We start from the raw sequence: 16,454 nt of genomic DNA on the forward strand, positions 1-16,454 counted from the left end.
CCTCACTTTCTGACTACCCATTTAAAATAAAGCACACAAACTTCTGTTTGTTGCCTGACTTTCTGATTACCTATTTATTTTATTTATTTATTTATTACTTTTATATACTGACATATGACATTGGTTTACATTCAGGTACTGTAGGTATTTAAAACTTACAGTATTTAAAGCAAAACACAACAACACACTAAATTATAAACCCCAATACTTATAGGTTTTAAAAATTTCTCCAAGCAGTACTTACTGATTCTTCACAGGCACCAGCATGGTGATCCTCTCCGCTCAGTGCTCCCACTGAGAGGAGATAGGCATAATTTAATGGGACAAAGCCAACATAGATTTAGCCAAGGGAAGTTTTGACTCACAAATTTGCTACATTTTTTTGAGGGTATAAATAAATATGTGGGTAAAGGTGAGCCAGTTGATATAGTGTATCTGGATTTCCAGAAAGCATTTGACAAAGTCCCTCATGAGAGACTTCTTAGGAAATTAGAAAGTCACGGGATAGGTGGCAGTGTCCTATTGTAGATTGCAAACTAGTTAAAAGACAGAAATAGAGAGTAGGGCTAAATGGTAAATTTTCCAAGTAGAGATAGGTCAATAGTGGAGTGCCTCATGGATCTGTTCTGGGACCACTGCTTTTTAATCTATTTATAAACAACCTGGAAATGGGAACAATAAGTCAGGTGATCAAATCTGCCGATGAAAACAGAGAGTAGGGCTAAATGGGAAATTTTCCCAATGGAAAAAGGTAAATAGTGGAATGGCCCAGGGATCTGTTCTGGGACCCATGCTTTTTAATATATTTATAAATGACCTGGAAATGGGAACAACAAGTGAGGTTATCAAATTTGCCAATGACACAAAATTATTCAATGTCAAATTACAAGTGGATTGTGAGATATTGTAAGAGGACATTGCAAAACTGGGAGACTGGGCATGTAAATGGCAAATGAAATTTAATGTAGACAATTACAAAGTGATTCACTTAGGGAAGAGTAACCCAAATTATAGCTACAAAATACAAAGTTCCATTTTAGAAGTCACCACTCAGGAAAATACATTGAAATCTTCTACTCAGTGTGCAGCAGCAGCAAGAAAGCATATAGAATGCTAGGGATTATTAGGAAAGGACTGGAGAATACAACAGAGAATATCATATTGCCTTTGTATCCCTCTATAGTGTGACTTCTTCTTGAATATTGTATTCACTTCTGGTCACCACATCTGAAGAAAGATATAGTAGAATTTCGAAAAGGTAGAGAGAAGGTCGACCAAGATGATACAGAAGCATATCAAGAAAGGCAAAAAGGTTAGGACTCTTCAGCTTGAAGAAGAGATGACAGAAGGGAGATATAATAGAGGTTTATAAAATAATGAATGGAATGAGTAAACCTTAATCAGCTGTTTACTCTTTCGAAAAGTACAAAGATCAGAGGACACACAATGAAGTTACTGGGTAAAACATTTAAAACTAATAAGAGCATATGAAGTTGACATAAGGTAAGACTAAGGGTCTATCTTATGTCAACTAAGGTTGACATAAGGTAAGACTAAGGGTCTATCAAGACCAGTATCCTGACCCCCCCAAGCTGGCCAAAAGTTCCAGTTGGGTCCAACGGGGGTCCTGGAGCAGAGGCGCGGAGAAGCACGTGACGTACGCGTCACTCCGACGTGACGCCGACGTCATGTGCTCCTCGCAAAGGAATACAGGGATGGCTTCCTGACTCCCTGCTGGACCACCAGGGAGTTTTGGTAAGTCTTTGGGGGGGGGGGGATTAAGGAGGGTGAGGGGTTTAAATTTTTATTTAGGGAACCGGTGAACATATGGACAGACCCTCAAATTATGGAATTCTCCATATGTCCATATTGAATGAAATCGACCCTCAACTTCAACTTATCAACTTATCATCGCAAACTTTTTGTCTGCACATCCCTATCAGGAGCCCATTTCCTATCTACTCTTGATCTCATAATACATATCTACTCTACTATCAAGTCCCAGGTATCCTGTGCTTACATCACTCCTTAGGCTTTCCAGGCTGACATGATTGATGGACTAATGTCATCAGTCTCTGACAGTGCAACAAGTCAGGGGGAGCTTCTCTGTAAGGTCAAGTCTATCAAGATTCCATCCCTTCTGAGAGACATCAAGATTGGGGGAGCTGGCAGTTCCACCTCCCTTACCAGCATCCCCACTGGAAGAATTGTTTATTTGGACAATGAAAGCTTCCATTGCTCCAGAATCTGCAAGGTCACAGACCCTACAGGATAAGTTCCGGGACTTCCTTTGCACTTGCCAATGAGAGCAATCAGGAAAAAAGAGGTTTTTTTTAAAGGAATAAGAATAATTTGTACATTTGTGGTTGTGCTCTGCTTTGCCCAAGTTATACTTGGAAAATGCGGCTACAAATAAGTAATTAAATTAAACAGGAAGAGAAGCTTTGACAGACTGATGCTGCCCCTAATCCAGAATCTTGGATTCCCACCCGCCCTCGGATTTATGCTTTTTTTCTGCTCACACTTAAACACTTAACCATCTGTAAGAAGTGACTTGTATTGAACATTTCATGCTTATTGCCTCTGAATAGAGTATTTAAAGACTGCGGTTTTGTTCAAAGTTTTTGATCCTCTGCTTTAATTTTGAAAGCAAAGAAACATCTTAGGAACCGCAAGACTGAATATGAACCTTTTTTTTTTGCAAAAGAGGAGAGAAATGTTAGTGATCTCAACCAGCCGGGCCTTGAAACATATGTTTCACCTGTTTGGAAAAGAACTCTCTAGCCCACTTCATGACCTTGAAAGTACAAACACTAGACTTAGTTTAGCAAAAAAATACCTGAAGCAAGATCTCCCGCTTCAACTGTCATCCAACTGTGAGAGTCAGACAGCAGAAAATAACTTTTGTTTCGGCTTTGGTTTGACTTCCTGGATTAATCAAACCTCATAATGGAATATCTGAATAGACTGAACGAGTCAACTGGTTTTTATCTAGCACCATTTACTATGGTGCCAGTTAAAGTGACTCCAAGCATCCTTCCAGTCAGGTTTATCCTTTTCTTCTCTAGGTAGCAGGCTAGAGAGAGTCCTTAAAATCAGATCTTTTTTTTTCTTTTTTTTAAATGTTTTATTTATAACAATTTTTAAAGCATTACTATCAAGAATACCTTGATACAGAATTTACATGGCTAATCCGGTCCACCACCACAGTCACGCTCTCAGGACACTCTCAACTTCCCGGTCTCCTAGGGAAGGAACAGTTTTTAAAGCTCCTCCGGTGTCACCCGCCGATGATGTCACTTGGGGGGCATGTTCTCGGCCCACATCGTTGGCTCTCCGGCAGCGCTCCAGCCCCGATGGGTCTCCGGTCCACCACCACAGTCACGCTCTCGGGACACTCTCAACTTCCCGGTCTCCTCAATCTGATCTTTTTTATTTTCAGTGGAGCCTCCAAACTAAAGCTACAGGGACCTCTTTACTAAACAACATTAGAAGCATGCCATAAGAATTATTGTCATGCAATTGGGGGATAATGTTCAAAAGCACTTCTGCTCATAAAATGTGGCTTTATGCAAGTAAATAGACTTTTTGAAAATTACATCAGAGTCTGCGTGCATAAAAGTGCACACAGAAGCAATTTCATGTGCACTTTTACAAATATTTGCAAGAGGCATTCCTGTCAGAGTTGACAGGTAGAGGGGGGGGGGGGACCATTTATGTGCATACATTTGATTTTTGAAAGTATATACAGAAATGTACTCTTACATATTTACATCTGCTTCCAAGCTTTCAAAGCAAACTTGCGCACATTGGTCCACTTTGAAAATTAGGGCTGAAGTCCGTATGTACTTTCTGCACGTGGACATCAGCCCTATTAGGGCTGTTATATAATTACCCTCTTAATGCTCAATTTACTAAAGGTTGTGTGTCTTTGGATAAACAACAAAGCAAAGCAATAACACACATTTAAAAAGTGCATTGCATCATGCTTTTAACAGCAACATTAACAACGATTTTTGCGGTAAAATCATCCATGGTAAATTTAAATGGGTCTATTGGCATAATTTGGTATATTAATTAGCTCACTTAAATTTCATTGCAGGAATGCATGTTAACATGTTGACAACATTTGGTAAATGGACTATTTGGAGATCTTACCATGCCTATGAAAGGCTGTGCATCTTCCTGGTTTCATAGAAAGTAGTGCAAGAAAGAGAGCTCAATGAATTTCTCCATGACTCCTAAATGTTGGCCTGAAATAGTAACATTTCCCCTCCTCCTCAAGTCTTATATTGTTTTAAATTTGTTAAAAAATGTCAATCTTATGAAACATGATCTGCCTAGAATAACTTGGGTGGCGCAGGGAAAAATATAACTTTTTAAAATAAATCTGTTTCACTACTTTCTTTGCCTTTGTGGAATAACACATGTTGAATGCTTGTGGCATATATATACTTTTCCCGTGAGAGACTAGCCTTTAACCTATTTTTTTATTTTAGAATACTACAAGATAGAACAGCACTGGGGAGCCTAAGATGAAATATACTCCTTCCAGCTAGCTCCCTTTTCCCAAATACTCTCTTCTGCTACTAGTGGGGCCAGAGGAAGAGCCTTTGGCACCATTGACACTGAAACTTTTCAGATCATCACAATCCAGCAATAATGTACAAGGGAATATGAAATAGCCGACAACCAAGACTAATGAATTTTAAGTCATCCAAATCCCAGCCCCATCCAAATAAGAGGAACTTGGATACTTGGAGATAAACTGAGAAATGTCATGTATTGTCTTGGATACACCCAGGACATTTGCCGCTTTACTCAATCCATTCACAGCCAGGATCAAATTTCCCTATTATCCTAGTTTGACTATAAATATTCTCAGATGTGCCAGTCTACAAGAAGTGTTCAAAGGTGCATGCATTCTTCAAATAGGTCAAATATGTAAATATTTGCATAATTCCAAACCAATTTAAGTAAATCTAGAGTCAGATGTCAGTTGAGTTATGGTGACTGACTGGTTGTCCAAACTGACAAAGCAGGCCCTGGCCTAGGGGATCTGGAGCCAAGGGCAAGTGTAATAGCATTGGGTCTGTATTAGGAGGAGTGGGAGGTGGGGGGGTAGTAGCCACAGAAGGATAGGTCTACAAGGAAACCAGAGGCAAAGGGCAAGTTACTGCCTAACAATAGCTGCTGCTTCTACCTCCTTCTGTGCATGCACACAGACTGCAGTATCCTGGTAGCAGGATTGTTGTTTTCATCTGACATAGAAAGCACAGGATTTCTGGATCGGGGGGGGGGGGGGGGGGGGGTTGCAAATCAACCCTTACCCCCCCTACACTCATACACATTCAGGTGGAGTTCTGACTTAATCCAATTGATTCACCTTTTCTTATTTAGCTGAAACTAATGTTTTGTTATGGCTAATAACTCACTGATCTTGATTATTCAAGTCAACTTGGGACAAATATTTGCAAATATTAACCTGGAGTCAAACTGGAGGTCTACTCGTCCCTTACTGTAGGCGGGTGCCGTGTTGCAATTAAACTGGGGATTCAGGGTAAATTGCAATCTTTCCAATGAAGTTTGGCAGCTTTTTATTTTTTTCACCTGGGACCTTTCCATTTTCTATCTTGCACTCAGACTTCTCCAGCATTCTAATCTAAAACCAGAGCATGCACCAGTGTATATAACATACCATGCGGTTTTCTACACTCAGAACCAGTGCTTTGTAACATTTTCTGTAAGGAACGTATTTGTAGCTTAACCCAATGTGAATTTTCTTTAGAGGGAATTACAACATTTTGATCAGAAAACATTTTTAATCTGCTCATTTTATTAGATGAAAAATAATACCAAATAGTTACTGTACAGAATTCATCATAATCAGTTACAAGTATTTGTGAAATATTATTACATTGTGCTGTATTTTATTTGGGTCTTACTAGTTTGTTCGGTATAGTCAGTAAACGGAGGAATTTTATTTGGCATTCTATGAGGAAAAGCATCCAGTATAGACTTCATGTACCAGTTCTAAATATCAGAGAGGGTCATTTTCTAACAACCCGTGTACCTTATTCATTCCAAAAATGCCCAAGTTACCCCGATTTTCAAAGTAAAATTGTGCACATAAGTCTGCTGTGAAAATTATCCAAAATTGCCCTGCATAAAATTATGCCTGTTCTTGGCAGTGTGTAACTTGTGCAGGTTAATTTATGCACCAACATTTAAAAATCATAAGTATGCACATAAATTCAAATGCCACCCAAGCTCCACCCCCCCCCACCCCCCCACCCCCATAATGCCTATCTTTGCTTTGCATAAAAACTATGCATGAAATCGGGCTATGCACATACTTTTATGAGCACAAACCCCAGGCAGTGTTTTAACAAGCCATTTACTAGAATAAACCTGTATTTTATGTGCATAAACAGCTTTGAAAATTAACTCATTGGGATTACATGGAAAATAACTTTTTTTGCTTTTTTTGACATGAGGGGTACTAAGCCTTGATCAAATGTACTCATCAAATATAGAACATTCTTTTGTTCTATCTGTGCTCATGTCTTACTCCAAAAAAAGAAGGAATTTTCTCTGAAAACATTTTGATATGAATAATGTACAACTTATCGCACTATATAAACTTTGTAGGTAAGCAATGTTTCCACCGGCAACCTCTCTGCAGAACTGAGTTTCCTGTGGTACATTCCCAGCAAGGCAAACTGAAACTCTTGCAGCTTCCAGTGGTAGCTAGAATGAGCACCTAGGTAACAAGGATTCTTAATGTGTCCATAAAAGCACTTTGGATAGCAGTGATCGACCAGGAGAGAGATATTATTACCATTACTATTAACATAAATGTGTGCATGACAAGGGTCTGGGTACAGTAGCTACGCTATGTAAAGCGCCGGGGTAGACTACAAACAAACAGCAAACAAGAGGAAAAAAATGCATTGCCTTGAATGCTTTTTATAGATGGAAGTAGTTGAATAACCCAGAGTTAACCAAAGAAAGGGAAGGGTTAAAAGAAAAAGCTATTGCTTAGTTCGAGAAATGTTCTTTTTTAGTTTTCTTTTTTTTTTTTTTCCTTCCTGGCCTAGGATGGAGCCTAGCACGTGATCTCCTGCCTGCCTGCCTGCCTGCCAGCCTCTTTCTTGTTGATCCTCCGGAGACCATCTGTGCTGGGGGCATTGATTAGAGTGTGTCTGCTGGGATTACATCTTTTCTGTTGCCATGCCAACTAATCAGCTGATTTTGGTTGCCACAGCAACAAAATGTCAGAGCTCACAGTACAGTAGCATGAATTCAGCACAACAGAAAATGTTTTCTTAATTGCAGACCCTTTTGATTTCGGATTCTGTGTGTATAAACCAGCTTTAAAACAAAACAGGCCAACTTTAAGTAAAAATTGCATTAATTACTGAGTAGGAGCACTCACCAAAAAGTCTTCTGTAAGGGGATAAAGATACCCCCTAAGTTTTTCCTGCCTTAGGTTGGGCACTTGTGTTTCTATGTGGACAGAGAGCATCTGTAAATGTGTGTTATAATGAGTATAAAATAAATATACTAAGCATGTGAGAATATATTTCCTCCTGTTTAACAGATGTACTACATATATGCCATTAAAAATGTATTTTGCCATTTGAAAACAATGAAAGGATTAGTAATATTGAAGGTGTTGTTAGCCTGTTTTTTTTAAAAGGGGCACAGTGGGGATTTCTAAAAATGGAAATCTGATCAAAGCCAGGACCAGAATATTGGGGTTCCTGCTGAAGAAAATGTGAAAGGACCCTATTTGAGCATTATCAATAGGCCAGAGGGCCCCTAGAAATTACGTGATCTCAGAAACTGGAAATGTTTAGCAGCCTTAAAATATTTATTGAGAAAAGTTATGTATTCCCATTCTGTGCCCATGAAAATAATCTTCCTTGAATAAGACACTAAGGGGGCCAGCCCACTGCCTCAGTGATAGTGTTCTTTACTGCCATGCGGAGAGATCTAAGTTCAGGTCCCAGCTCAGGTTTTCCCCTCCCTGGGTCAGCCAGGACTGGCGATGCTGCAGAGGTAGTACTCTTAGCTTCTGATGGGGAGGGAGTTATAGTCATCATACAACGGCAACACTTATGGGCCGGATTTAGGTCCCATAATTGCAGGGTTGTGGAAGGAGCCTTGGTGGGTGTGGCCCCCTGCCGAGCACCCACACTGCAATATCTGAACTTAAGTAGGTTGGGAGGAGGAAAAACATAAGTATACTGAGGAATTGCAGGAGAACTGGGGAACTGAGCATCTAAAATGACAGATGAAATGTAATGTGAAAAAGTGCAAAGTGATGATTGTAGAGAAAATGAATCCAAACTATAAGTACACAATGCTAGCTTCTATATTAGGAGTCACCAGTCAAGAAAAGGATGTTGGATTCATTGTGGACAATACAATGCAATACCAACCTAAGTGTACCCAGCAGTGGTCAAAAAAGCAAATAGAATGTTAAGAATTATTCAGAAAAGAGGATTAGAAAATAATACTGAGACCATAATCATGCTTCTGTATAAATCAAGTGTGTGGTTCTAGTCATCCCATCTCCAACAAAATATAGCAGAACTGGATAAGGATAATAGTATAGGACAGTTTAAAATAGGTTTGGACAGATTTCTGCAGGTCAGGCCAATTAAAAATGACCAGTCAAGCCAATGTGGGGATCATCACCTCTTCTGAGAGTGAGCAACAGCAGTGACTCTCCCTTTTAGGATCTGCTGGGTATTTTCAATAGATCTGGATTGGCCACGGTCAGGATGCAAGGCAGTGTGGACCACTGGTCTGAACCAAATGGCATGTCTCATGTTCTTATGGAATATAAAATAAGGGGAACATTCCCAGATAAATTCAAATGAAGGCTCATGGCATCAGTTGTTTGCTTTGATTATCATTGAGCTGGAAGCCGAAAGAATTAGGAGGACACTAGTGGGGTGGAGCTGGGGGGAAAGCATAAGATGTTGCTTCTGGTATTAATGTTAAAAGTAGATGAGCATGAAAATGTTGATTCTCTGTCATTGTGTAGTGTACAGGGCTGAAGTGGCAGTAGGGGACCATGAGCTACAGTGTTGCACCCGCAGGTGTTAGTCATCCTTCTACCTGCATCTCAAAACAAACCTACAATCCTAGTCAGGTTTATTATTACATAGCTTCTCCCAAATAATTTCATTTGCTGGCATGGTACCACTGTGGCATGGAGAAGTTGTATTCTTAGCCTACCAATGGATCAGGATTGGGGCTGTACCTGGCATGCACACTCTTTTGGATTTCATAATCATGTCCTTGGGTCTCAGAAGACCAAAACAGCATTACTTGATGGGATGTGAAGTACTGATGTTAAGCAAACAGAAGAGAGAGCTCAGAGTACTCATATCTCATGTCCTCAAGGTAGCAAACCAGAAGGATGAGGCAGTAGCAAGACTCTGAGGAACATTAGTGTGTTTAAGGAAAGGTATTGCAAGCAGAAAAAAGGAGATGATGGTATCTCTGTACAAATCATTGCTGAGATATGATCTAGACTAATATTTTGTGTGCAGAGTAGAATTAGTCCAGAGAAGAGCTGCCAGACTGATGCAGAATCTGCATGATAAGCCCAAAGAAATGAAACTTAAAAATCTAAGGGGCCAATGTAACAAGACCCTCACTAAAACAGGAGTTAAATGTTAGCACGGGTTTTGATTAACCTATGCTGCAGAAACCAGCAATACCATGAGATGCAGTAAGTTAACAGGGTGCAAATTAAGCAGGAGTGGGAAAAAAAAAGCACATGAAATGAAAAAAAAAGCAATAAAATATAGATTAACCTGAAAAATCCACAGTAATGGCGAAAAGCGATTTAAAAAGTACTTTAAACCAGAAGTATGGAAGAAAGCACTTGAAGCTGGAAGCAGTGTGGTCAAAATGGCCTTGCACGCAAGACAGCACTCGGCGACTCGACTTCAGTTCAATTTCACATGCAAGGCCTTTTGGGCAAGGCATGCCAAGAGAAATCAAAGGGTAAGCTCCCCAGGGCCTGCTTAAACCTTCCAGACCCTGAATTCTTAAAACGCTGGTGAGGGGCTCCTCCCTTCACCTAGGATTCCCTGTGGGTTTGGATTTTAAAGAGGTCTGGGTGAGACAGCTGTGCCCAGTCCTGTAAGGGAGTCTGAGGGATTTTTCTATATACTCCCTCAAATAGGGATACTGCATTTCTTTGGTTTCAGTCATTTCTGACTGACCATCAACAGAATGTGGTTCTAGGGGACTTTTGATCTTATGAGTAAGTTCTCAAAGGGGTTATATATGTAAAAAGAGCATATATGCATATAAGTAGCATGTGATTGCATACATGCTATTATATAAACATTGATAGTACATACATATGTTTGCTTTTCCACACACATTTACTGGTGCAAGAAAAGGGGTAGTCTAGGAGTAATCCAGGGCGGCATCATTTGATACACGCAGAAGTTGCTATTTTATAAGAGATTTGCATGTATAAATTACCCAATTTATTTGCAACAATTTTACATCTGCTAATTGACCGGTGTAAGTGAAATCAGATTTCTCTGTTGTCTGCAGTTTTTGGATGGGAAGTCTGGGTAAAGTGGGGGGGATTTCAGGCTGAAGTACTAAAGGGTCTAGGTGAACTAGAGATGGAGTGGGTGAACTGGCGGAGGCTTCGGAAAACTGGTGATACCAAGTACGTGCGCAAGTAAGTATTTGCAAAATGTAAGTATACTCACCTGCTTTAAATATACCTCCCTTCTCATATAAATCGGGGTTTTTATACATGTGTGTTATTTTTTTTCATGCATAAGATATATGTGTGTGCATGTTTATAGAAAAGGTAGAGAAAGTAAGAATTTTCATGGCATTGAAAACATTTGGATGTACTGAAATATATGCACGTACTTTCAGAGAATAACTTTGCTATATTTCATAAATTGTACAACAACCCACTGCAAAATTTATAAAATATTGGGATAAATCTTTGTACGCCCACTTGCGTGCACAAATCCAGTACCACAAATAGATTTGAAAGTCAGACTTCCTGGTATGATATCTCCTAATGGTCAATACTTTCACCACATTTATTTAATCTTATTTTTAAAACCCTTGGAAAAATTGATTACCAACCTGGGATTTTCATGTTTTTGTCATATTGATGATGAAGAACTGTTAATTCCACAAGTGCGAGAAGTTAAAATATTTCTGATATCAATTGAAGATTAGAGGTTATCCGTAAATGGTTATTTATGAATAAATTATGCATAAACTCAAGTAAAATTTCAGTGTTGTGGGTTGGGAAGGCACCAGACCAAAGTTTCTAAGCATCTTTGTGGCGTGGTAGTATGACCCTGATTCCTAAAGACTATCCAGAGTCTGGGCATGTTTTATTGCACTCTTTGGGGCAGATTTTCAAAGCCTACGCGTGCTGGGCCTATTTTCAAAAGGCCTGGAGGCGCGCGTAAAGCCTTGGGACACGCGTATGTCCCGGGGCTCGAAAAAAGGGGCGGGGTGGTCTGGGGGCATGGCGGAGGTGGGGCATGGGCGTGGCCGGAGCCTCCAGGCACAGCGGCCATTTGCCGCTGTGCCCGGGATCGCGTGCCGGCACTCGGCCAGCGTGCGCAACCTACGCCTGCCCTAAGGTAGGCGCAACTTAGTAAACAAAGTTTAGGGGGGGTTTAGATAGGGCTGGGGGGCGGGTTAGGTAGGGGAAGGGAGGGGAAGGTGGGGGGGAAGGTGGGGGGGGCAGAAGGAAAGTTCCCTCCGAGGCCACTCTGATTTTGGAGCGGCCTCGGAGGGAACAGAGAAAGCCATCAGGGCTCCCCTAGGGCTCGGCGAGCGCAAGGTGCACAAGTGTTCACCCCCTTGCGCTCACCGACCCCGGATTTTATAACATGCACGCGGCTGCGCACACATGTTATAGCTTAAATTTGTGCGCGCCGGGTTGCATGCACAAATCTACGCCCGAGCGTAGCTACTAAAATCTGGCCCTTTGTGCAGATAAGCATGCCTCTACTTTCTAGAGAGGTTCCTTTTTCCTGCAATGATCTGTTAGAAAAAAATGTTCCTTATTTGAGCAAAGTGTTCTGGTTACTGTTTAGGTCCACTTAGATATGTGGAATTAAGGGTGCTACATTTTTGTTAGACTAACTTAGTACATCTATAAAAAGTTTTCAAGCAGGTACCCTCTCTTCATCAGACAGGCGAAGAATGTATGCAGTCACGAATGTATGCAGTCATTCCTTATTTGACTAAATCGGCTTTAGTGGCAGTGATCTTGTGACAGTTTTATCTCACCTGGACTACTGTAACAGTTTCTTTACTGGTCTTTCAATGAAATTCATTTGGAAACTGCAGTTTATGCAAAACAGTATTGCTAGGATTTGTTCCAGAGACCATATAACTCTGGACCCGTTTTCCCTTCCCTGGCTGCCTATACATTGGTGCATTCAATTTAAAAATGTATTGTTGGCTTTTAAAGCTTAACATTTTGGTGGTCCATCTGATGTCCAGGAACTTCTCACATCTAACTTTCCTGTTAGGCAGCTGAGATCTTCACAATCTGCTTATCTTACTGCTCTTACTTTTATGGAGGTTCGCCTTGCCCACACAAAATATCTTACATTTTCTAACAGTCATATGGAATACCTAGAAATGAGGCTGTCTACGGATATTGTTCAGTTTAAATGTGGTCTCAAGACTTGGTTATTCAACCAAGCTTTTGGGATTTAGTTATTATATATTCTGATTATTGCATTTAATTTATTTTCTGTTTATTATATGTGTGAGGGGTAGCGGGTATGTGAGCCCTTTGTGCTGCACTGTAGTTGACCCAGCCTCAAGGGCAAATCCACAAGGTCTACACCAGCAACTTGGACTCTGGCGGCTGGGAGGACTTAGGCAGGTCCCTAGGATAGTGAAGATAACTAAAGTCCAGAAGCACACTGGGATCAGGGCAGACAGCAGACTAATGAAGTCAGAGACAAGTCAAGGTCGGGCAGGCAGCTAACAAGAATGGTTAGGTCCAGGCAAGGCGTCAGATCCAGGCAGTAGGCAATCATGGTCAGGTCCAAGCAAGAGGTCATGATCCGGAGAGTGAGGCCAAGGGTGGACAAAGACATACGGAAACAGTGGACAAGACAAACAGGACAAGTCAAGGCTGGATGAGAAAGGCTGGAAGGCAAGGCTGGACAAGAAAAGGCTGTTTGAGGCAAGGTTGGAAGGTACAGGAACCAGGAACACAGACACGAATCAGGAACCAAAACGCAAGAGCATTACGCACTACTACAAGAGTAGTGGACCCATTGCTGAGGCATCATAGGACTGTTCTGGGCCTACTTAAGTAGCAAGAGACAGTGATGTCAACAGAGGGCACCACGGGGGCACTTTGGTCGGGTGTGCATGGGCCTAGAGGAAGCTAGCCTGAGAGCAGTGCAGCGGCATTCCTGGCTGCTCATGGCGGTGGTCAATGTCAGGTAGTGTGTAGGCCATGCAGTGGAGCCAGCAGTACCAGGGTGAGTGATGACAATCATGGGCGGGTTTCACAACTGGTGAACATAACAATATGATTGTGTTTTCAGGAAAAATTTGTTTTATGAGATATTTATATTTCAATTTTGAATTATTTTAAATATTTTATTAATGCGATTTTGTGATTAAATTTTTTAATTTTCTTGTATTTTATTATGTTTGTACATTCAATGAGATGTTAATTTTAGCATATAAAAATTTTCTTATTTACAGTTTAAAATATAGAAATTTTGATGAGTATGTGTGAATGATATAAACTGTGCAAATAAATTCTATATTTTGATTTTTTGCGGGGGTTACTGTTCTGGTTGTGCAGCTGTCCTTTATCAAATCTTTTCCCTAGCACTCCAGTCTACTTCACTCAGGTCAATTTGCCTCTCCCTTTCCCAACCTATTCTACAAAATAGCACACTATATTCAAGGTCCCCAGTTTTCCATGACTCCGTAGCTGTGGAAATTGCTGCAGAATATGTTTCTTGCCAAGAAATTTTCCTGCTGCCATGGAATCACAGGAAACTGTCCACTCACCCATTGCCAGATGCCATCATCACTGATCATGCCTTCTCCCACTGGGACTTTTGATGCCCTCTCTCCCCATTGAGGACACTGATGGCATCTCTTTCCTCCTGGGAAACTGATGGTGTACCTTTCCTACTACTTCTGATGCTACCTTCCAGAGCTGCTGATAGTGCACCTCTTCCCCACCACACCAAGACCATTGATGATGCCTCTACCTGCCCTACTACCCTCTTCCCCTCACCTGATCACCAATTGTAGTCACTATTGATCAGGTTGTTGATAAATTCCAAACACTGCCTGTAAGAGGGCTGCCAACCAACCACCTCCAAGTTAAAGCACCTTAAGCTTTAACCCATATTCTTTATTGTATCATGTTATAATTACTTCCTGCCTCTACCTTCTTCCAGCTATTTAAGCTTCCAAGTTTTTACTCCTTGTTAAATGTAACTTTGCCTTATTCAGCTCTATTGTTAATTACTTTAGTTTTTGCTTCAGTTATACCCTTGTTCTATGTAAACCGATCCGATATGGTTATTACTATGAAGGTCGGTATAAAAAAGTGTTAAATAAATAAATAAAATAAATATTTGATTGAAGTGGCCAGTTTTCTAAAGTGGGCTGGCAGGACCTTAAGACTAGGAATGTAAGTGCTTGTAATCTTCCAGTCATTGACTCTCATCCTCAACCCCAGGACCCAGATATGCCCCTGTCAGCTTTCTTTAGCAACAGGATGTCAGTGAGCGCAGGCCTGTGAGCCCAGCCTGAACTCACAGATCCTGTAGTGACTTCGTCCCCTCCTACTGCAAAAGTTTCATACTTGAAAGGAAAATGAATGCAAGATGGAGCGTTTGTGCCCACATTGGGCTCATAGGTTCCATGCTCACTTACATTCTGCCACTGTTGGACTCTCCTAGCTGCCAATGCAAGAGAGAGCTTAGATAAAGGGATATGGGGTTTCCAAGATCCAGGGTGGGGAGGCAAAGGGGAACTGAGATCAGGGAGCTGAGGTCTGAGGAAGCTAAGGTGGGGGTGACCTTTTTTTCACAGACAAGAGTTGGCAACCCTATCAGGATGGGGGTTGGTTCTTTGTGGGCATAATGTGGAGAAGAGATAGGTTCATGAGAAGAAGATGGGTGTGCAGGAGAGAAAGTCTGTAGGAAGGAGGAAGGACTCTAACCATTACTTATAGACAGTATGCTATGGAGGGAGGGAAGAGTGACTGAAAATGTCTTTAGTAGAAAAAGAAAGAGTAGGGGAGGGAAGTTTATGTAACCCATTGTTAAAACAGTCCAAAGCATATCAATCTTTAGGTTCAATGGTTAGGTGAAAGGCAATATATAGGTCTATTAATCAATAATCATCACAACTTTAAATAAAAATAAATTCCAGATGTCATAAGGGATTGAAAACATGTTTAGCATATCTGCCCCAATACTGTATTCATCCATGAAAGTTTCATCATTATGAATTTGATCCATGTGGGTATTAAATTTGAGTGTTTTCTCCTAGGTGTGTACAGAAGGGCGTCTTATTTTGGAATTTACCTTTGATGACCTTATGAGAATAAAAACATGGCACTTTACCATTAGACAATACAGGGAATTAATCCCACGCAGCATTTTAGCCATGCATGTAAGTAAGACTTTTTAATTCACTTAATGAAAAATGCTGAAATTATTTATGCTATAATGAACTACAATAAATTTTGCATAAAGCATTTAACCAAAGGCAAATATTTAATAATATATTTATCCACAGTTTTGTGTATGAATTCTTTTTACATTTTCCAGTGTTTCAGATTTAGAATACTTTTGAGGTCTGTATTCAGTCTCTCACCAGATTGCAAGGTTAGCCAGATAAACCTATCCAGCTAACTTTGCTTGGATATTCAGCAGCTTGCCTGTGCCACTGAATATCAACAGCTATTTTTATATATATCCAATAAGCATATCTGGCTAATTTTGGACTGCTTTCATGCAGCCCTAAATTTATCCAGCTGACTTAGCCAGAAAACGCTGAATATTGGGATGTATCTGGAATAGATTAGCTGGATAGCTGACTCTATCCTGGGAAACCCTCATCCTGCCACCAGCATATTCGGCTAACTTTTTAACCAGCTAAGTCCCAGACAGTTTGCACAGCCAGATATTAAAAATGATGCTATTTATCCAGCTATGTCAAAATAGTGATGAAACGGACCTCATTAATTTTATATTCAAATACTAACTCCTCCAAAAACTTCAATGAAATGTGTGAGGTACTTATATTAAAAAACAACAACAATCAAAATGTTGTAGAGTGTAAATGAGTAAGTGACTAATTTACTCTCTCAACAGAACCCTCAAATTTGAAGGCTAAATGCATCACAATTTGCTTAATGGCAA

The 16,454-nt window shown here is 40.5% G+C and overlaps 1 protein-coding gene across 6 annotated transcripts in view; it reads left to right on the plus strand.

Moving 5' to 3' along the window:
- LDB2 (LIM domain binding 2) overlaps positions 1–16,454 on the plus strand; it is a 711,173-nt gene that overhangs the window by 504,276 nt on the left and 190,443 nt on the right. For all 6 annotated transcript variants that reach the window (XM_029590544.1, XM_029590552.1, XM_029590570.1 and 3 more), the window contains one exon: positions 15,580–15,702. In XM_029590544.1, coding sequence (XP_029446404.1) covers positions 15,580–15,702 — 123 coding nt within the window. The remainder of the gene's footprint in view (positions 1–15,579; positions 15,703–16,454) is intronic.

This window comes from Rhinatrema bivittatum, chromosome 1 (genome assembly GCF_901001135.1).
Source record: "Rhinatrema bivittatum chromosome 1, aRhiBiv1.1, whole genome shotgun sequence".
NCBI classification, from domain to species: Eukaryota; Metazoa; Chordata; class Amphibia; order Gymnophiona; family Rhinatrematidae; genus Rhinatrema; species Rhinatrema bivittatum.